The sequence below is a fragment of the Poecilia reticulata genome, linkage group LG12, assembly GCF_000633615.1.
Source record: "Poecilia reticulata strain Guanapo linkage group LG12, Guppy_female_1.0+MT, whole genome shotgun sequence".
In the NCBI taxonomy this organism is placed as follows: domain Eukaryota; kingdom Metazoa; phylum Chordata; class Actinopteri; order Cyprinodontiformes; family Poeciliidae; genus Poecilia; species Poecilia reticulata.
The window spans coordinates 3,756,037-3,779,333 of NC_024342.1; the positions used below are offsets into that span (position 1 = coordinate 3,756,037).

General features: G+C 41.0%; 1 protein-coding gene across 1 annotated transcript in view; it reads right to left on the reverse strand.

Moving 5' to 3' along the window:
* Positions 1 to 675: 675 nt before the first annotated feature.
* The window catches only part of LOC103473262 (zinc finger SWIM domain-containing protein 6-like), a 54,923-nt gene continuing 32,301 nt past the window's right edge, over positions 676 to 23,297 (reverse strand). The window contains exons 4-14 of the mRNA XM_008423360.2: positions 22,828 to 22,978; positions 21,489 to 21,668; positions 20,137 to 20,313; positions 19,600 to 19,746; positions 19,303 to 19,443; positions 14,872 to 15,138; positions 11,694 to 11,829; positions 9,333 to 9,490; positions 7,927 to 8,090; positions 7,765 to 7,846; positions 676 to 4,931 (exon numbers count right to left, since the gene is read on the reverse strand). Of these exons, the coding sequence (XP_008421582.1) occupies positions 4,069 to 4,931; positions 7,765 to 7,846; positions 7,927 to 8,090; positions 9,333 to 9,490; positions 11,694 to 11,829; positions 14,872 to 15,138; positions 19,303 to 19,443; positions 19,600 to 19,746; positions 20,137 to 20,313; positions 21,489 to 21,668; positions 22,828 to 22,978 (2,466 nt within the window). The 3' untranslated portion in view covers positions 676 to 4,068. The remainder of the gene's footprint in view (positions 4,932 to 7,764; positions 7,847 to 7,926; positions 8,091 to 9,332; positions 9,491 to 11,693; positions 11,830 to 14,871; positions 15,139 to 19,302; positions 19,444 to 19,599; positions 19,747 to 20,136; positions 20,314 to 21,488; positions 21,669 to 22,827; positions 22,979 to 23,297) is intronic.

Consider the following 23,297-nt stretch of genomic DNA (forward strand, 5'->3'; position numbering starts at 1 on the left):
GTGTGTGTGTGTGTGTGTGTGTGTGTGTGTGTGTGTGTGTGTGTGTGTGTGTGTGTGTGTGTGTGTGTGTGTGAGATTGAGGCCAGCTGACGGACATGCTGGAGGAGCATGAAAAGAGCCACTCATAAAGCTTTATGACTTCATGCAGATGAAGAGTGAGTCATTTTTTTACCCTCATTATTTTTACATTTTGTCCCATTTTAACCGCAAACATCAAAAGTATTTCATTGGGTGGACAACTGACGATTATTTTAGTAAATCGATTATTATATCATTTGAACGATTAATCTGATTTTTTTTTTCAGATTATTTAAGCACGTAAGCTTTTTTCAGATATATTAAGAATATATTTGTTGAAAATCTGTTAAAACTTTGAAATTGATGTCCAGTCTGACATTCTTTGCAAAGCAGAAATGATGCCAGAATTCAGTGTAGAAATAATAATACATCAGACTTATATTAGGACATGTGGAAAACCACAGTAGATTTGCAACCGCAGTGAAAGATGGTTCTACAAAGAGATTATCTTTGCTAAAAACCACCCGATTGAGGTTTAATGACACAAATGTTGGTGTCCTGAATACGTTTTTCAAGTGAATGCAGAGTGTTTGTGACGTCGTCTTCCTACACTTTGCCTTAAACTAGTAGAAATAATCATTTAACACAACACAAAAATCCTCTCAAAAAACTAATTTAATCAGAACAAAATGTTGTTTATAAAACAGTGATTTAGTTACATAAATAAATTGATCAGTGTATCAAATCTTCATATTCATGAGCATGTTGACATGGTCGTACAATCATTTACCTGACGTAATAAATAAAAAAAGAAAAAGAAAAAAGGGAACAACATTCGCTTCTAAACGAAGACGCTACAAAACAGACGACACCGGAAACAGATGAGATGAGCTTCTTAAAGCAACACAGCACCGAGCCAGTCCAGCTACAAATCACAGTCTGTAACACAAGTCCGTTGGCCGAGGAGCACAGTTTGGTACTGCCAGACCACTCCACGTTTGGTTCGTTTAAAGCATTAAGACAAGGCGAGATACAAGGCTGTTCCTGTGAGGGGGGAATACTAGAGAGAAAGGGGAAAAAAGCTGTTCAGGTGAGAAGAGGCGCAGAAGTGAAAGCGGTCGAGAACCACCGCAGAGAGCAACTTTCTGTCCAGCACAAAGTCGAGGTGAGAGAAGAAGAGGCGTGGACCGAGGCGAGCGGCGGCCGCTCTGCCTCCACAGGCCTCTCTTTGTCCGACTTCAGAAATCCTCAATGTGCCTCTGTGTTCGGGAGAACTGTTCCCGCCCCGCGTTCCCGCAGCTCAGTCCGTATCTGCGCGGCGGAGCGGGCGGCGCGTCGCAAATCCTGACGCAACGCGAGCCCGACATCAAGTCGCACTGATATGTTTCTCTTTTTTTCTCTCTCTTGTCATTTAAAAAAAAAAAACAAAGCAAAAGAAATAATAAATCCAAAGTAATGCAGCTTCAAGTATTGTGCCTTACATAGAATATTTTGTCATAAATTATTATTTTTTCTTCCAATAATCAGCTTTCATATATACAGGACACATAAAATGCGTATGTTCTCTTTTTCTGTCTGCTTTTGGAGAGAAATCCCTGAGAATGTAGTTTGACAGCTTCCGCGTGAGCGAGCGAGCGAGCGTCGACACCATGGCAACCGATGTGTTCACGTGAGCAGTCTGAACGTAGGACACGCCGTGAAGCCGGGGGGAAAAGGCGGCAAAATGAACTCCGATTCGGCATTTTCTCATTATTTCCTCATGGAGGGGGGAAGTAAAGGAGTAAAGCTGGATTTTGTTTTTTTAAAACAAGAGGTACTCGTAATTTCAGATGGAGTTACACCATTTGGTTTAAAGCCGTTCGACTTCTCTTTGAGGCCGTTAGATGAGGGGAGTCAGAGGAGTGCAAAGGCAGACGTTTCAGCAGCTCTCACTTTCACATAAAGGGAAAGAACAGAACATCCAGGTACTACTGATACTTCTTCAAAAACTCAAGCTTCTTACACGTCCTCACCAGGGATCAGATGCAGAAACGCTGTGTGTACTAAAGCTATCTGTACACCAGGGATGCCCAAAGTGGGTCCTCGAGGGCCCACTTTGGGCTACTACCACCACTTCCTGGTGGTAGTGACAACCTTTTCAGCATGTCCATGCTCCTCTTAGGCCTTCTAACGAGCCATCATTGGATCCAGGTGTGTTAAACCAGGGAGAGAACTAAAACATGCAGAATGCCAGCCCTCAAGGACCGACTTTGAGCACCCCTGCTCTACACCTTTTCATATGGTTGAATTGTCACCAACATCGAATCAAAGCCTTTTAAGTCAAATCTTGAAGTTGAGTAATCCACAAATTTTGATTTGGATGTTTTTACATCTAAATGTGCTCATCACACCGGGGAGATGCTGGCTGGTAATTTTCAGTGGTGGACACCGCTAGCTAAAAAGTTAGTTGTGCTAACCCTAAAACATTAGTTCCACTGCTGCTAATCCACTATACTGTATTTAGCAGAAGCCAAAGCTAATCCACTTGAGTGATAAATTCAACCATGTTGATACACACCAGGTGTCAGTAACACCTGTCAGGAGAGGAAACAGACCTGCTGTATAAACAGTCTTCACTTGTTTCAAAATAAGAGCATGAATGTAAATGTTAATAACCAAAACTTCAACATAGATGTTAAACTTTACTTAAAACTTTAAAGTTTACACGACAGCCAATTAAATTGGCACTTTAGAACTGAACCAGAAAAATATATTAAGGGAAAGTTAAGTGCACTAAACTTTTTCAAAGTTAGCAAAAATGCTAAAGGACTAAACCAAAAAAATTGCTTCACAATTAGCATGTTGGCAGACTGGTATTTTTCATGATTTTGTTGACAATTCCGGAATATACAAAGCTAAATTTGCATAATTTTTTCCAATTATCTATTGAGAAAACTCCTCTGAGATGCTTTATTCTTACAAAGCTCCAGTCAAAACTGGAACAAATTATTCTCAGTTTATAAACTGGGATTCTGATTCTCTTGTGTCGAGTGGGTGCACTCAAAACCAAACTAGATAACATTCGTCCTGACAAAAATGTTCATTCCTTGCATTTCTCTTAAACCACATCGTCCTCAATGAGCAAAACTCGGCAAAAAAGTTAGATGCCTTCAGTATCGGCAAGGTGTTTAAATATTTTCATTCATGCTACCATGCTAGCTCATCCCAGTGACATCAGTGTTTTGACAAAGATTAATGGGAATCACAGGGATGCACAGATTTAAAAAAAAAATTGAGCCGATATCTGATATTAATACTGCCGTCATGGGCGATGCACAATAATTATATATAATACAAATATTTTACTCCACTTTCGACACCGTGTTAAAGTTGCCACATCACCTACATTGTTTCTCTGCTTCACTTAAATACCCATAATCCTGCGGTGCATCATTATCACTGTCGCATGACCAAGCAAATACCACACGACTAACCTCCTCTCCTCCCAGAAACACAAACAGAAACAGGATGGAAATAATCATCAGTTAACATCGGTCCACTTTTAATTATCGGACCAATACCGATATGTTAAAAAATTGCTAACATGGGCCGATACCAATGTTATCGCCAATATATCGTGGATCGCTAAAGGAAAACTCATAGTCTAAGTCTTAGCCAGGTAAACTTTGCCTTTAATGAGTTTAACACTTCCGAAAGTTGCTACAAAGTAGCTATACTGTCATTTATTATTTTGTAACTACCCTGGGAGGAGGAAGGTAATATTTTTACTACCCATTAACACACAGTTTCATACATCTGCCCCTTGGTGTTGCTTTAAGGTTGTTATTGATTGAAAATTCCTGTTTTATCTTCATTACTTTCGGTTGTTTCGATGCCAAAATGTCTCGTCTCGTGCTCAGAACATTTTAACATCCTAGTTTTTTTTTATTTTAACATCCTAGTTTGTTTTTTTTTTGGCCTCAAGACCTTGTTCCTTATACTAGAGCCATCAGTCCTGAATCACCGCAGTAAGAATCCCATGAAAATTTTCCCAGGACGAAATTCGGTCATTCAACCGAACCTCTCTCGTACGAGCATCATTAGCTTCTTCTTGCCCTTGTAGATCTGTTTCAGGTTGTCTATGAACTGCGTGAACTGGATGTGTCCGTCGTGCGCCATCAGAAACGTCTCCCTGGCCTTGCTGAGGAACTCGATGAACTCGCTGTAGTGGCGCGGGCTGATGTGCGTCAGCCGAGAGTGCGTTGTGTTGATATAGGCCCCAATGGTGGCGTCCAACAGCTGCCTGAGTGGAGCCTTGTCCAAAGACATCAGTTTCCCAGAGTTCCTGCGGCTGTGCAGTGCAACCATGCCCGGCGTCGTCAGCGTGCACCGCCTCAAAATGTCCGACAACACGGTGGCGCACTTCACGCTCTTCACCACCAAGGGGATGACGGCCGCCAACTCGTTCTTCCCCAGCGAGTGGCTAAGGGCGCATGCCCAGAGCACGTCGTTGATGGCCGGGTGCGTGTCCTGGTTGTAACTGAGGTTAAGGTGCATCATGGCTAACGTTGCTAGTTTGTACGCCCTCATGGGATAGCCACGGTGCTCCATGTACCGTGCTATTGTAAACAGCTGGGTGTAGTTCATTCCTGTGGCGGCTGCATCCAGTACAATCTGGTAGGCTGTCTCGAAGGCAATGTGATCCTTCTCGCAGAGCGTCAGGGCGGACAGGGCACAGTTTTGGGGGTCCTTCATGGCGCACTGTAGCGCCAGGGTGCGGGCGGAGTTGGCCAGTTTTTCCTGCTGGTTGCAGTCCAGATGCAGGCGGACAATGGTGCTGTTGGACATGATGGTGCTGGCCACCACACTGGTCGCCTCTGTCGGCGTGAAGAGTGTGAACCAGTTCTGCATGATGTTGTCCAGAGCAAACACACCTAGAAACAGAGGAAGAGAAACGTAAGCTTTGACTGGAATTGGGATTTACCTAACAGGTAGCTTTCACACTTGATAGTCCAGTAGACTCGTAGCAAATGTTACAATTTTAGACCCTAATGAACCATTTTCAGCTGCTGTGTTTTGTGTTTACACTGCATTTGTGTTTACACTTGCCTGTGGTGGTGATGCTCCAACAGCCACTGAGGAAAACAACACAAAAATCTCTGAACGAGACACTGAGGGCAAATTTCTTCCTCATGAAATGGAGTGGCATCAGATTTTAGAAGTTGTAGGTCATCCTCTGCATTCTCTGTCTGACCACGAGCCATTTCTCTAACACGCACATTTGTTTTAGTTGTATTTTACCCAGAATGCTCTGCACTATAGTCCGCTTCCTGCTTTGGAGCGGTCTCCGCCCCATTGGACATTCACATACGCATTTGAATCGTAGCAGAATTCTCTTAAACCAAGCGCAGACCGAGGTTTGTAGGTGGACCAAAGATAGCTTTTTTGGTCCACATCAGAGTTTGATTACACATTCAAACCTTCCTAAACGAACGGGACTTTTTAGGCTAACGAGCTGAAATTTGACTAAAGTGGACTAAATGGCGCTGGTGTGAATGCATCCTGAGATTCATTAGCATTCAACAATGTCATGGAGCAAAGTTTGACAAAATAAAGTGTTTTTACCATCCTTTGTGGTGTTCCACAAGGTGTAATCTATGGTCCTTCCCTTTATTAATTTTCCAACGTCTTTTTTATGAACTGGGAATAAATGACTAGGAGGTGGAGCAGCAGATAGTACTTTTGCTTCACTTATAAATTGTCCTGGTTTCAAATCTCAGCCAGGCCCTTTCTGTGTGAAGGTTTGTATGTCCACCACATTCATGGTTTGCTTTTCTCCAGGTACATGCACGTTTCATAAAGGGACCCAGCTTTGGCTGACCGACCTCTGGATAGTGATCCAGCTTACTGGACTCAATTAAAAAAGGTTGTATTTTATTATATTCTGTTTTGGATACTGACTCACAGTCAGCAAAATCATACAGTATAATCTTGTGTTTTGACAATCGCAAAAATATCCAAAGCAGTCTCTGGTTTTATGTTTCTTGCTCAAAATCCACTTAGATCTAAAACGTTAACAGTGCTCAGTTTTCATTATTGGAAGAAGGCATATAATAAACTTTAGAAAAGTAGAATTTGTAGATTATGTTGTTGGTTTCCTAAAAGGCAATTGCACTAAACTGAGGTCAAAAACAAACCAATGGGAGCTCCAAGTGAAAAAACAACAACATGCTAATCAAATTTCAATGCAAAGCAGTAACTTCAACAACAACAAAGCACTCACACAGGCATCTTACAGTGAAAAGAAATTTCTGTAAAAATTCCAAGAAGCAAAATAAAGAAATCTTTATTATTCCAAAAAGGCCTAAGTCTAATGAGCATCAAAAAATAGAGAATGAACAAAAACCTTGTTGGTTTTAAATCAGTATCCGAAAGATTTTTTTTTTTTTACCTTCTAGTAATCTGATTTTCTGTCTGTAATTTTGTGACCTTTGACATGTCTCCACTCTGTATCCCCAACTGGAATGTTCTCAATGCTTCCATTGAACCGGCCCAAACAGGGACTCCTTGTCACTCCCCTTACATTCACATGAAATCATCTGGGAGGAGGGCTTCCCTCCGGACACCACTTCCTGCCTGCTTCAAGGAATTCCAAACATAAAGACCCACTTAATCAGCCGACAATGTTCCGTAATTACCGCCCTGCTGGTCACTCCTCAGCCCTCGCCAAGAACCCCCTTGAACCCAGCTTGTAATGTGGCGCAGGGTCCGGCCTGCCGGTTCTTGAAAGTAGCTCTCATCACCAAGCATGTGAGGACACGAACACCCTGAATTATTTCTAACAAGATGTTTGCTTTTCCCGTCTGTCAGCAGCCAGAGGGCACAGCGGGCTTGTTGAGCTTTTCGTTCCAGTGGTTTCCATCAAACAGCAGCAGCAGCAAGGCTCATGTGAAAAGCCAAAACAGTAGGGCAAACTTACACCTTACAGTTTGGTATTAGACATTTAACTCAATTATAGACGGCAATCAAGAATTCAAATGTTGTGTAGCCTTGGTTAAAGTTTCTCAGCTAGTATATTATCAATTTAAAATATAGTTGCCAATGTCTGAAAAATATGAAATTATGTGGCAAGTTGAATAATTTTAACAAAAACAATAAACACGCTTATAACATGCTGACTAGACTTTTCCTCACTTTTCTAGTCCTTTTCATTTAACAAACAGTGTCATGAAAAACTTTCCTTTTTTGTCATTTTTGTTTTACGTTTCACATGTCACATTTTGATTACATCAAAGCGATTGAAGCGCGAATCTTCCCTTCTAACTTAATTCCTTATGATCTGTAGCTGCATTCCCAAAATTTGACGATATTCAACTATTGTTGGGAGAAACAACACAATTTTGCAATTGCAATTAAATAATCCATTAAATAAGAAACGTGATTAAAGTCATACATGACTTTGTTCACGCAATAAGTCGCACCATGGTCCGTTAGCTACTTCCTGTCATCGTCTTTGTGGTTTGTACCAATGGCAACGCCCGGCTGTTGATCATGTAACTCGTCCTCTGCTCCATTGCAGTTTTACAAAATTAACCAATTACAGAGGAAAAAACCCCTTATCCTAGTACTAAAACCTTTTAGTGAACTTTTTTTTTTTATTTGTGAATTTATTTCCAAAACATCAAATTGCGCAATCATGGTCAATGGAAACGCAGCCACCGACTTCCTCCTTTAAGGATTTCTTTTGGCGGCAGAAACCAAACTCACCGACTTCAGTGGCGCAGGTGACGAGCCAGCGCACCATCTCTCTTCGCCGCCAGTTCAGCGTGGATAGGGTCAACCTCATCACCTGCGGGACACGAGAGGTTCAGTAGAGGGTCGGCGCGGCGAAGGGTCGCGCGCGCGTTTCTCTGCGTGCGCGCCGCTTACCTGGAGGCCCAGCTCCAGGGAGACCTTGAGCAGCGTAAGGTCTGGTAGGCTGTCCATCAGCGTGGCGATCTTGAAGGCGTCCTGAGCCAGCTTAAAGATGTGAGAGGAAGAGTGGATGTTCTTCTGGATGGACTCTAACACTGTGTGGAGCTTGCAGGCGTCACCTGAACAACACAGCATGGCGAACAGGAACATGGTGGGTGTGTTACATCCAAGTTGCCAAACCTTCTTTCTGAAATAGCATTCACTTTCTGTCTTTTGTTCCCCTACTTTCACAACCTCTCGCTGCATTTTACTTAGCATCTTCACACCCATGCTCTGACACAGATGTCTGGTTTTCCTGTCACTGTGGTGCGGAGAGTTGAGTCGCGGAACGGCAACGTTTAATCTTTGCACCCAAAACTTTCCGCTGACTAATAACGTAGAGGTCGTTGTTGAGGAGCAGCTAAAAGCAATGCAGTATTTTCACTGTTTAAGTCACAAAGTTCACAGCATGAGGAAGGTGAGGGGGCTCATTCTGGAGGAGAGTCATAAGGTGGACATCCTGTTAAGTGTGTTTTATCGTGACTTTGTGTGACAAAGCAGTAAAGTGGAAACATAATGATACGTGATTACAGCTGCGGGTCTCTTGGCGCTCGTCTCTAACACCTATGAAGATCCATAAACTGAAGTATTTGCACTTTTCTTCTTTACAAATCAGCCCAAGTTTAGTCAGATTGGATGGAGAGCGTCTGTGAACATCAACTATCAAAGACTCTCAGTTGGATTTAAGTCTGCACTTTTACTGGACTGTTCAAACACAAACCTTTATAAACCTAAGAGCCATTTTTTTGCCTTTGATTCAGCTAAAGCTAATTAGTTAGAGCTGGGAAAAAAAGACATTTCTAAATTAAAGAGCAATTTTGGGATGGCCATAGTGGACCGAACAGAGTTCTGCGAGATGTTCAAGGCCAACCCTGTTTTGAATTCTCTTCAGTTTTATCTCTTAGCCCTTGTGTAACGCTTTAGAGTTAGTGGAACTAATGTTTGATTAGCACTTTACCGCACTAGCTTCCACTAAGTACTGTGTTGGTGTATCGCTTTAGTGAAACCAATGTTTATTATTAGTGCTTTAGCACATTAGCTTCTGCCAAGTACAATGTTGCTGTATAATTTTACTGTTAGCAGAACTAATGTTTATGATTAGTGCTTTAGCTTCCGCCAAGTACCGCGTTAGTGTAGCGCTTTAGCGTTAGCACAACTACTGCTTGTTATTAGCACTTTAGCATTCACCAAACACCATATTGGTATAGTGCTTTAGTGTTTAGCTCTACACTTAGCACAGCTATCTTTTTAGTTAGCGGTGGCCACCACTCGTCTAAACCGTAGAGAAATGGAGGTTTTGGTGTTTTGGTGTCTGTGCGTACCTTTAGCAGCTGTGAGCATGGTGGAGGCCAGCTCACACTGCTGGCTCTCTATGTGGCTCAGGGTGAACCAGCGAGGGTAGCGATTGGGCACCACTGACACTATGTGCTGAGGCCGAGACAAGTCAGTAGAAGGGGGCGTGGACTCGAGGACCGGCAACCTGAGAGAAAAGGAAAACGTTTGCTTTAGTTCTTCCTTAGATCAAAACACAATTTCTCCACTGGCGGCAGCATTTTATGAATGTAAAGACGTTATCAGAGTGTAATGTTCCCTTCAGAAGATCAATCGACAGCTTTTCTTTGTGCACCTGCACACCTGAGCTTAGGTCTGAGCTTCAGACTGCGAGCTCCGAAAATCAGATGGGTTTAAAAAGAACAATAAAATTTTTCTGCAGCCCAAATCACAGCTGAAGCTGCTGGAGTTCAATTATTTGGCTTTTTTTTCATTACAGAGAAACAAAGCATCAGTGCAGTTTAATATAGGCCAGAGAAGTGGTCAGGGAGAACACCAATGGCATTTATTTATTATTCACACGCTTTTGTAAAAGTGCCTCTCTGCAGTGTTTAATTATTCAGTGAATATTCCGGCAAAAGGTTTTGTCATTAAACAAAGTCTCAGCCAGCTTCTAAATCAGCCGCAGCGTCGGAGCAGAGGAGACCTGGGGAGTAGGGGGCCGAGTCACAGCGGGACGCCGCCTTCATGTCACAGCTGTACATGCACTCATCGTCAATTTGGGCTGTTAGTGATGCAATTCAAGCAGGTTGGAGTCACAAAGTAACAATTAATGACAATAACTCTTAAAAACCAGAGCTGGGGGGGGGGGAGAATGGTTGAATGTAGAGAGAATTTCCCCAAAACCGAAACATTAATATTTTGGTCAAATGTCCATCTGCATGTTGCACTTCAACCACATTCTAGGGACCGATTCCTTTTTTCCTCTTCTGATATCGATGCAGATATCTGAGGTCCGATATCGGCTGATACCGATCCAATACAGAAAAACAGAACTGACTTAAAATCTTTTCTCTTTTTTTTTTTAAACACATACATAATAAATACACTGAATTACAAATGCATTAATAACTCTGCACCAGTACAGCAACTTAAATACACCAATACCTTCACAATCTTGATCAAACATGTAAAAACATCTTTAATTTCTTCACTCAGGTCAATCAGGAGTAGAACAAAAACAATTGGCCAAACATGTAAAAAATAAACTGCAATAAACCTTTCAAATGGGTCAGAAAGTACAATTTACTAAGTGAAAGTGCAAATATAATGTTAAATAAACAATAAAGCTTGACGTAGCTCAGAGCTTGTAGCATAGAATTAGACTGAATAGATCTGTCCTTGTGGCTCATCGTCACTGATACCCCATCTAGTAATGTTTTCAATATCGACGGATCACTAACACATTCTCCTCCTCCTCCAAACATAAACTGGGATCTCTGAATTTAACTTTGTGATAGAAATAGGAAATAATCATCACCCTGTGTTCTACCATTTGTTTTATAACTATGCATTTACCCAACACTCACATCTGGTTTTTGTCCTTTTGTCATTTTTTTGAGTGCCAACAATTTTTTTTGTTGCAGGAAAACAATGAAATTCTTGACATTCGTCTTGAAGTCATCATCAAGGTCCTCAAATAATTCTGACCTCAGATAATCCCTGAATGATCATTCGTCATTACTCCTACGAGGGATGAACGTTTGACCGTCAGCTGGAACAAGGAGTGGCAGAGCTGTAGGCAGGGGGCAGTACAGGCAACATCACTCATGGCTTTTAGAAAGTTCCACTTGACTTTAGGAAGTCCGAATTTTGGATTATGGAGTTCAAGTGGAGACGCAGACTTGGAAAGTTAACGATGGGTTACAATTAAGTGGGGATAAAGATAATTATCTGAGTGGTTTCTACCATTTTATTCCCCTGAATTTGTTCTGTAAATGTAGGAAAATGTGTAAATCACTTCACTGTTATAGTAGAATGTCATTATTATTATCCCAAACAAAATGGTGATGAATAACCCAATGATATTAATTTATTCTAATGAGCTGTTCGACAATGACACAAACTGAGTTACCGTATTTTCCAGACTATAAGTCACATCAGTCAGCTGTTTGCTGTTGTGCTACAATGATACAATTAAACCTCTAAAAAAATCTGAAACAGGCAACCAAATTTTTTTGCTGTCTGCTTCTGTAACTGTGTCTGCAAATGACAACAACAGATATATAAATAATAATTACCTCTGACTGCTTGTCTAAGCCTCATTTTATTTCTCTAAGAGTCATAAAGAAAAGAAGCAACACACATGTTCTCTGTTCAGACTGTTAGCAGCTAGCCGGCGTACGGCTCACCTCATGGCCCTCAGTGCAATGCTGTAAGCCAGCTCGGCATCGTGAGGTAGCAGGGAGGTGAAGAGATACTTGGCAAACGTGTGCATGGGGACGCTCTCTCTGTAGAGGACTTCCCCCAGACCGCTGTAAGGACCAGCTGGAAGAGAGGATACAGTCAGAGGGAGGAACGGTCACAGCCCGGAGCATACAGGAGCTGCCGACGGGACGCTTAGCGTGCCGACGATGTCAGCAGAAGATTTTGCTGCGGATCAGGTGACGACGTCTCGGACGAACATCAGAGTATGTCCTGACTCTGAGACGTGATATTTGACATCTGTTCATGCAGATAGGTACACATTGGTGCTCAAAGATATGAAAATACAGTCAATAAACAGGTCAAAAGCAGCAGTAGGTTAGTTTCTTATTTCTATGAACATTACAGACTGTCTCTTTAAGAACATGTTTTCTTAAGGAACAGGAAGTTGTAGTTTTCAGAAATTGTTAAATATTGAAATTGAAAGAGTTAAATAGCTCACTGCAAAAACACAAAATCTTAACAAGTACTAAAAAAGCACTAGTTCCACTGGCAGATTATTTTACTTATAGATAATACTTTTAAAAAAAAAATCAATATTAAGGAATTATTGACTTATAACAAGATCCTATATGTTGCTGAAAAGTGACTTGTAAATTATTTTGGTTTTATTTCAAGTTCAATAAGATCTTTGGACTAGAATCCAAACAAAAAAAAATACTTGGTAAAATTTTGTGTTTTTGCAGTGTGGTTGCTACAATTAGCTGCTGCTAATTTATGATTTAGTGATTTATTTTATGTCACTCTTACTCTCCTGCCTGGTCTTTTTTGCTGACACAGCAGAAAATCTTCAATTACAGTCGATGTTACTCAGACAGGAGAAACTCTCCATTCTCTGCAAACTGTCCATAAACATCAAATTTGATGCCAAAGTTTAATTTTAAACATTTCACACCACAGAAAAAAAAATCTTACCAAGTATTTTGGTTTAGTTATTTGCATTTTAATTTCCCCTTGGGATCAATAAAGTATTTTTGAATTGAAGCTTGTCCTGATGCATAAAACCCCAAAACTGTCTTTTCCACCATCATTGTTTGCGGGCATCATTACAAGCAGTATCAAGTATAAAGTTCATAATGAGGCAAAGTCCATTATGTCGTGAATCTTCACCTGCTTTTGGGCTGTGGAACAACAAGAAGAAAGGTCAAGCCTGGGGTCAACACACCATACTTGTTAGTGGGTTTTGTGTGAGAGAATAAAAACAGAACATCACGGGACGCTTCCTTTACCAGCCATTGTCTAAAAGTAAGCCAAATGCATTCTGTCTTCAGTCTTCCCTCGGTAATGTACGAGCAGCCACTTCCTGTGGGCGTCTCCTTCGTAATCACAACCAAATGGGGATAACCGAGCCTCATGTGAGATGCCGACCGCCTCTATCATTAGTGGGACTGAGAGCAAAGGAGGCTTGAACCGTGACGAGCCGCGAGCTTTTTTTAGCCATTGCTGTGCACACACACACACACACACACACACACACACACACACACACACACACACACACACACACNCACACACACACACACACACACACACACACACACACACACACCCAGATATGTACACGACGTCAGCAGCCGGCCCTGGCAGAGCAAATGATACAGACATGTGTAAATTAGCATCGCAAACACCAGAGAGTGTAAATAAAGGAACGAAGGGAGCACTGAGTTCATGCTAAGGTACACAGACAGAACACAGTGTTTAGACACAAACAGATTAGCAGAATACAGACCAAACAACATGTTAGCGAAGGTTGGTAGCATGTTAACGTGTGTGCGCAGTACAGTAAGACCGAGGTTAGCTTTGCATAGCAGAAACGTGACAGCGTTTTATACGCACTTTTTATGACTTTAAGGGTGATCAAGGTGTGTATGGAACCTTGATCACCTTTGCGCAGCTATATCAGTAGCTGCGCAAAGGTGAGCCGAGTAAGTCTGGAGCTCTTTGGCTCTGATGGAGAACATCACCAATGGAAGGACTCAGAGGGAGCGATTGATCAGAGATCATATTGATCTGCTGGAAAATGTTGATAATGGTTTATTAGCTTTTAGATTGCTCAGACTGATCATCCTGGATCTCTGAGCAGAACTTAAAGAAGGAGCCGTGCAGTACCGGTCCAGCTGCAGCCATCCTTCAGTCGAGCCGCCCGCTTTGTGAATGCGCCTTATGGACATAAAGCATCTCTATTCTGTAAATGCACAACTCACATCCACATTCCCCACTCAAAGGACCCTCTGACTCTCTGTCTGTTTTTCAATCCCTGCTGTTCAAAGAGGCACTTGCACGATCTTAATTTGGATTTTTTTTCTTTAAAATGTATTTTTGTTTTTGTGAGGTGACCTTGTGCCCTCAAAGCCCCTTTTAAATAAAATATATAATTTTTATTATAAATACTTATACTGCTTCAAACAAGGACGTTACTGCTTTGCGCGTGGCAGACTTCCGGTTATTCATTCTAATTTACATGTGTATTTGTGGGTGGCGACAGGACGGACCAGCAGCTACGCTCTATTTCCCGCAAATTGGGATTTATAAAGGAAAGGTGCGCAGCCACGTGCGTGCACACGGCTTTATGCATCTGAGTTTTTTTTGTGCGCCGCACTTTTCTAAAATTTTCTGTACGCCAAGTTTTAGTGTGAAAACTGCACAGTCTTTTATGCATGAGGCCCCAGAAGACATTTGCACGTTTGCTATGTCAAAAGAAAGACATTTTTTGGACTTGATTTAGCAAATTCATTTTCTGTATAACAGGATTTGGGGTCACTATTTTTCAAAAGGATTGCTAATATTTAGCCAAGTTTAATATATGAAATAAAACCTGATTTCGGTGCAGCAAAATTGGCTTTTCAGCAAAAATCTCTGGATAAACGACGTTGTACTTATTATAAAAGCTTGGTTATAAGGAGATGAATACCTTGTGTTGTACTTCACATTTTCCATTGTCCGAAAATAATAACTTTACCCCGATTACAAAGAAAGTCTCTCTCTATATACACACAAGTCAAACTCGCGTCATTCTTGAATTGCAGATGTTTGGCCACACGAAATTCAAAACGTAAAAATTTGAGAGATGTCTAAAGATAAATGAAACCCTGCTGCTTCACTCACCCTCCAGCAGAAGCGCGGCCTGCTTCCGGAGGATCTTCACCAGCGCCTCGTCCAGGTCCACTTCCTGGAGCTTAGCCAATAGCTGCTCTTCGTTGCGACACACCTTCTCCTGGGCGTAGAGGCCGTCCGGCATCGCCCTCTGCTGGCCCAGACCCATCAGCGCCGTCTCCACAGCCAGCGCCGCGAACGTCTCGCCTTCCTCCAGGAGAGGCAGCGGCGGCAGCGTGTAAACGGGGTTCTCCGGCCTCCTGCCAGGGCCCAGGGAGCCTGGTGGGGTCGGGGGGAGAAGGGACGATGACTCAGCGAAAAGTAAACGTCCCCTCTGGGGTGTGAACTGAGCCGCGTATTGATAAACCTATTGATTCCTTTTCTCCCTGTGCTGTGTGTCTCCTCCTGGGAGCAGTGATCATGCGTTTTAGAGCTTTAATGATGTCTAGGCAGACCTCACCGTTAGTCCCAGGAGAACCCACGCTCCCTGAAGAAAACACACTCTCTCACACACACTTACACCGATAAAAACAACGGCTTTAATTGAAAACCTCCACAGCTACGTTGGCACAGAGAGACCGAAACTATTCGGAGGCAGCTGACTCTTCGTTGTGTTGCAGGTTTTATTTCAAACTATTTTAACCATCTACTCAATGATTCATTACAAAGAAAATTATAAAAAAAGAAAAATCTGCATAATTTAGTCAACAAAGTGTTTAAAAAATCCAATTATCTCAGTAGCTTGATGAATTGTTTCTGACTTTTCAAAAAAAAAAAAACAACAACAAAAAACCTTATAGGAAATTACTTTTACGATGCCATATTAGGGCCACAGCAGGTAGAAAATAAAATATTTTTTTGTAAATTTCTGGCAAAACTTTTTTTTTTAAATTGGGGAATTAATCTCAGAAATTTTCCAAATAAAAAACTCAGAAATTCCTGAGTTTCAAAAGTCAAATTTTCTATAGAAAATGTCTGATTAATCTCAAAATTTCTGAGGTTTCTTTTACGGAAATTTACCACAATTTTTTTTCTCTCGCTCAACTTCCCATGGCAATTCTTTCATAAAGGCCCCTGAACAGCCAGCTTTCATAATCAATAACCTTTTGTGGGCCCCAGGATGTCCAGTCAGCACATGATTATGTCGTTCATTAAGTAAAGTTTCATTTTTATTGGTCTTTTAGGCCGAGCTTAACGGGAATATAATATTTGGCTGTAAGCCATAATTATCAGAATCTACAAAAATAAATGAAAATATCCTGTTCTGAAATACATGGGTAGGAGCTTTAATGTAAGGAAGTGAAATGAGCGAGGAAATAAAACTCCTTCAACAGCTCTTATTTTGTAAATGAGATCCTGGATCTTGATGAGACAACTTGTAGAAATAAAAGTTAAATAGATAAAATAAACTAACAATCTTCAGTGAAAAAGCTAAAGTACAATCTCTAAGGTTGAAGACCTCAGATGATCAATGTGACAGTCTGTCCAAACGACCTGAATTCAAGTGTTGAAAGCCTGTGGAGTCTTGATTGACTTGGAAAACATGAAAGCCCTCTCTGAAATGGAGAAATATTTTATAAAGTTTGAGATTTTTCTCCTAAAACAGCATCTTAAAGCTCAGATCAACAAACTCTAAACTGCCTAATTTTTCAAGGGGTCTTGAGTGCAGGGGGCGCTTTGTGAATTAATCGTACTTTATACCAGAGACGTGAGCGGAGGGCTGCTGTGACGTCCTGTCTGGCTGTGGCATGTTGAAATTCGTCTGCCTGCATAATTAATGCGTTTTAATTGGAGTGTTTTTCCTGCCGCATCTCTTATTCATGAGCCGGTATCGGAGGACGACTGCAGGCCAATCAGCACGTCTGTGTCATCTCTGCTGATTACGACCCAAGGCCCTGCAGGTCTGATGGGAACGACGCAACCGCTGCAGCGTGATGGTGCGTTTGAGGACGGCTCCATCTGCAGTAAAGGAAAACATCTGGGTGCGTCTAACGGCTCGAGTCCGACAAATGGAAACGTCGTTACCACAGGAGGCGGTGGAGGTGGAGGCCACGATTTCTGGTATTGTTTCTAAAGAGGCTAACTTTTTTGTGATCTTGTATTTGTTTTTAAGTACCAACAGTGGTGCAGGGCTTAAAGTAAAAAAAAATCCTGAACCTGAAACTTATAGTTATAGAAATGAACTATACCGTTGCTATTGCCACAGTTTAATAAAAAGTGTCTTTGAATAGTGCAAACAATGGCTTCTAACAATACAATTAACAAACTAAACACTCAAACTTAAATAAGACTTCAGTACATTTCAACTCAAAACAAAATGTAAAATGTCTGTGCTCTAAAGGTTTTAGAACATGCAACATTACCAACTAGATCAGTTTCTCAACCTTTTTTGGGCCAGCGCCCCTCCAGCATTTATCCAGGTCCCTCACCGCCCCCACCAAAGAATTTGCAGGCTACTTTGCACTGACTATTATTTTATTATTAATATTACTATCACCATTGTAGATGTTTTGATTTTTATGCTTGTTTCTGTATTTATCATCAAGATAATTTCCCAGAGAACAAAAAAGCCATGTGAATAGAAATTATTTCCACAGGTGTCTACAAAAAATGTAATAAACTTTCAACTTAAAATCGGTAGGCCTGACAGCAGCCAATCAGTGGAAAAAATATTCTTATTCTGTGTCATTTTCTAGTTGTTAAATATTCCACAAAATGACCAAATAAAAGATGTACAACATGCCAGTTTAAACTTTGATCTATTTGCAAACAACTGAGCTCTGCAACATTAAAACATGGATAGAACTGTAACTACATTAATCATAACTCTTCTTCTTTTCAGTGTTTGTCATTTTCTGGTGGTGCAGCTCTGTGCTGCCTTCAGGAGAATGGGACATCAGAGTATCATCCATAAAACTTCACCCACATGGCATTTATTGTGCAAACCAGAGCTTTCAGTGGAAAAACAAAAGTTCCAGGTCCTTTTAATGCCATACAAATATGAGACAGAAACATGGATTATATCTTTATATAGACCTATTGATTATAGATTAATAGTTTTACTGGACAGAAATTACAAAGAACAAATCTGGTTCTTAATCAAATCCTAATGAGTGAAATTGAAAGAGTCATGGAGTCATCAGCCTCATGACATTAACACTGACATGAAAAATAATATTGAAGAAATAAATATATCTAATCTAATTAAAAACATAAATAAGTGATAAGTTCTTTACTGTTATGGTCTGTAAGATATATTTATTCTCAGTATTAGATGTGGTCTCAACAAACCCATGGCACTTCAACAATATTATTTTACCTTTTATGTGGAAATAGTGTCTGTTTATTCTTGCCATATAGTCCTCTGTATTAATTATTGCTTGAAAGGTCTTGCCATACCAGTTTATTCCTCTGTATTTACTTTAGTTTCTTAGTTTATTCTTGCATTTTGTTCTTCATTCATTTCCATTTAGTTTCATTTGATTAGTATTATCCTCTCTTCGTTTATTGCTATGTCCACTTTAGTTTCTTTTCTGTTGCGCATGTGCTTCTTTTCTACAAACCATTTTACAGTCATTGGTCAAGAACGCGGGAGCTAGAATTCTGATTGGCAGACATCTTTGTAGACGGAGCTCTTTAAGCCCGGAGACTAGTTTGGTTGAGGCGGACGGACCTCTTTAAGCCCTGGTGGTGGGCAACGCCAAGTAAAAAGTTAGCTGAACGAACCCTAAAGCACAAATCATAAACATTCCTCTAATGCTAAACCGCTACACCAACATGGGGATTAGCTGAAGCTAGTGCTAACCTGCTACCTTCAATTTAAAATTATATCTGCCTCTGGCAAACTACAGCACTCATGCACCATTTTATTTTAACATAATTTACATTTTCTATCATACCCTTAGACGCTGTGTTTGAATTTATATTATTTCATCTACTGTCAGTGTTTTATTTTGTTCTCATTTCTTGCTTGATATAAAGCTATTGGTGAAAAAAAAAAGGGAGGAGAGAAAATAAAAACAGCTGCGTAAACAGTCTTCACTCACTTCAAAATAAGAGTGTGAATGTAAACATCTAACTACTTGACTACTTGGAGGGTTTTGGGGAAATTGTAGATGGCAATTTTACAGAAGAGTGATGGATTCAGCGCACAACTTTTTATGAATTGTGCAATTTGTGAGCTGCAGATTGTCTGGAAAAAAACAAACACAAACTGTCTTCCTCCTACTTCCTGTCATCTAATTTTCATCAAAATCCATCTATTTTGATACTGCTGGAAAAAAAACAAAAAAAACACCTCACCCTAGCGCAAAAAACATTTTATAGAAGAACGTGAGTGATTTTCTTTCCACAATTGCCGCGTTTCCGCTGAGCAAATTTGTTTTCGGAATTTCAATTTGTGCTTAGTCGAATCGCAGTTGCTGTTAATCTGTGAGCGTCTACCTGGGAAGTCGGCGGTGGCCCCGTCGTCGCTCCCCCGTCCCGTCTCCAGGAGGGTGGCGAACAGAGTGCCGATGGGGTCCAGAGGGTGGCCCACCCAGCCCTCCAGGTTGGTGACGGATGTTACGCCCCTGTGGAGCAGCTCTGAGGGAACGAGAACACGGACAGCTGAGTTACTACCAGGTACCAGATCAGAATTAGGTATAAACTTTGTATTCCAAACAGCTAGGCAACTTTTACCTTGTGTCAATTTGTCACCTAAGATACAAAATCTCCCTTTGCAAAGGAAGACAGACTGACCTTTTCTGTGGCCGCGGAAAAGCTCCAGCTGCTTCTGCTGCTGCCGCCGCAGCGTGTTGACGATGGCGATGGCCAGCCGTAGCGCCTCTCTGGGGTAACCGTGTGACCGCAGGGCGTCCACTCGGGCGCACGCTGTGGGAACGTGTTCTGATAAAAAAAATTTAAAAAAAAACAGTGAGAGGAGACATTTTTATTTTGACAAAGAAAAAAGTATTACAAAAACACTAGTAATTTTGTCTAGTATCTAATGCAAATATCTTAATATTTCAGCAAGATATAGAATCTTGTTTTAGGTAAATAATTCCTTAATATTAATGAAAAGTTCTAGTTCCACTGGCAGATTATTTCACTTTATAACAAGACATTTCTCCCATGTTGTCAGTGAAATAATCTGCCAGTGAAATAATCTGCCAGTGAAACTTGCGTTTTTTCATCAACATTAAGGAATTATTGCCATAAAACAAGCTCCTTTATCTATAGTTGGTTTTGTCTTGTTTGGAACTAGACCGAGCAGACTTGGTAAGATTTTGACCTCACCGTGCCACAGGGGCCACCCTCTGGAGTCAAAGAGAGAGCCGTTGAGGTTGTCGTGGTAACAGTAGTTGTTGTAGTGGTCCTCGGTGATGATGTGCTGCAGGTGGGGGTCCTGCCAGTGCAGGTCACAGGCCTCGATGGCGCGCGTGAAGACGGTCCGGTGAGGGCCCGTCAGAGCGTCTGCAGAACGGAGAGTTGGAACGCTTCGTCAAACCCGAAGGACTTTAGTCACAACTCGACCGTGTGGCGACAGGAAGTTAGCACGTTGTTCATATCACAAGTAACACAGGAAGTGTCAAGACAAGAACCGGCGTAAATAATGATGCTAATTTGCTAAAACAAGGATAAATGAAGGGCTAGAAGAAGCTAAACAGATATCGGGAATCGGTTATGTTTTGAAATGACTGGTTCAAGAACAAATCACTAATTTAAAAAAATCCAGCAGTTTCAATAATGCTGCTTAGTGTATAAAATATAGAATGATGAATAATTACAAATATTAAATATTCATCTCACTGAAACAATCCAAACTAATCATGTTAAGGTAAATGACCTTCCTGCTCAAATTAAATGCTTAAACAAAATATGCAAAGACAATCAGAAAAAAAACATTCTCAATAAGTCTTCTTGCATTTAACAAACAGAAATAATTTTGGTGATTCCATCTGAATCTTTACAAGAAAAATGTAATCTGATTTAACTTCAGACAGTGAGGAAAAAAATCTATGTCTTTTTATTAGGCATATGAAAACTTTTTCTAAACGTTACGTCACACTTCATTTTCAAAAGTATGCCGTTTGAATTTCAAGCACTTTCCAAACCTTGAAAACAGCTGAATGAAATATATTTTCAAGTATTTTATGCAGCTGTACGAACCATGTTACAAAATAAGCAATAAAAGTATGTATGATTCGTGCTGACATCGTATCGGGTTGATATTGTATCAGAAGTAAAAAGGAGACACACTAATAGGAACACAAGTAAGATGTTAGAATGACACAGAGCTGCAGAGACTGTCTGGATAGAAACATCAGCAGCAATAGAAATCCCTCTTTCCTTCTTGCAAACATTATTTTGCTACCTGGGAAAAAGGGAATTTCTCTGATGCAGTGAAAGCGAGTGAAATAAGAAAAAGCTGCAGGACCTCCACTGTGTTATTAGGCTCATACTATTAGCCACGCTGAAAGGGTAATAAGGCTCACAGGCTCTGAGACTGAAGCATGGAGACTTGATTAAAAGAGAGGTGGAGGAAAGGGCTCAATGGCGTTACTACGGCAGCAGAACGAAGGGAGCGGAGCGGTCTGATGAGGAGAGAGAGAAAGGATAAAACAGAGGAAGGGCCGCGCTCCTCTCACCTGGATTGCCAAGAGGCCCCTGGGGCAGAGCGTTGGTCAGATTGATCAGCTCGCTGCCATGGTTACCATCCTCCAAGGGACACACGTCCACGCCGTTCCACCTGCGGAGTTGCCGGAGCCATGCAGACTTCTGCTCGGGCTTACAGTGCGGGTTCAGGACAATGCACATCCACAGGGCGCCTGCACACACACACACACACGACCCGAGATCACACACTCTGCTCCGAGATGCAAACTGCTGAAGGAGAGTCGGCAAAAATACAACGACGGATCAGTGGAAACCCGAATGAAAAGCAAAGATTGTGATGTATAAAAGCAAAAGGAATTGTTATTACTGTGTCGATGTCAGAGTGACGTTGATTCTTAAGTTAATATAATGCAGATATGAGATGAAAATGACGGCGTATTAGGGCTAATGTAATTAAAAATATATATATTATAGCATTTTTTAAAAATAGTAAATTTCTTCCAAAACTCTCAAAATTTTCTAGAAAAAAAAATCATGTAAATTTATGAGCTTGAAAAGTAAAACATTTGCGAGAAAATTTGTTGAAATTTTGTCATTTGACATTTCTAGAAAAGTTTTTTTGAACATTTTTGAAAACAAAGATGTGATGATACGAGAATAAAGTCATAAAGAGTCCAGAATATAGTTGTAATATCAGGAGAATGAAGCAGTAATTTTATGAGAGCTACTACCAGAAAAACAAAAATAAATTAAGCAATACTCTATTATTCTCGTAATGTTGTACAACTATTTGTCTCATTACAACTTTATTATTGAATCATTGAGGTTTTACTGTTGTATAACTTTTTTCTTCATAATATTATGACCTTATTCTCGTTATTAAAATAAAACGTTTTCCTAGCCCAGCCCCAGTACTCCGTCGTGTCTCTGCTGCAAGTTTCAGATAAAACCTTCTGCTAAAGAGAAATGTTTTGTGGGAGTAAAATGGTTCATATGAAGCCAAATCAGCTGCTGTTCAAAGTTAAAATAAGTTCGGCTTAAAACCCCATCAGATAAAGAAAGCATGGGTCTGACCCGCCTCGTCCCATTAATGCATCATCGTGTCACTGCAGAGGATCGCTGCGCGTACTGGAATACCTCACACCACTTTATGTCTACATCCCGCACAAAGCATCTTGTTACAAATGGATGCTACGACAGAAAGTTTTTCCAATTTCGCAGTAAAACAAATTAACAAGCTTCATCAAATGCACCAAAATGCGCATTGATTGGTCTTATCGAATCGATTAGCGACGCCGAGCAGCGGGAATGTTTTACAGCAGCTGCCATCCGGCGTCAGTGCCCGGGTGCGGCCGCATCTCATCGCCGTACCTAGCTCGTCCCACAGCTGCCTGTACTTGTCAGTCATGGTGGTCCCCTGCTGCCTCCACAGCGCCAGTCGGGGGTCACCCATGAACTGCTCTGTGATCAGCGTCAACATGCGAGCGCCGTTGGAGTCCCTCATCCTCAGCATCTCTCTCACCTGGAGGGCACAGGGGAGTTCAGGTCACATGGAGACATGTAGTAGTCTTTTTTTTCCCCTTTTGGCGAAAAATCGAATTTTACAAAAAAAAATGATTTGGAAACGGGACATATGAGTGTAAATAAAAAAAAGAATCTACATGGCTTCAGTTAACAAAGGTGAAATCACCAATATGAAGGAAAAATAAAAACAGGATGAGTATAAGGACTGATTGGGTCAAAAGGTTTGCAAAATAAACCACACATGATAACAGTCTTACTTAAAATAGAATACAACAGCCATCATTCATAAAACATTCACCAGTTATTGCATATGAGAA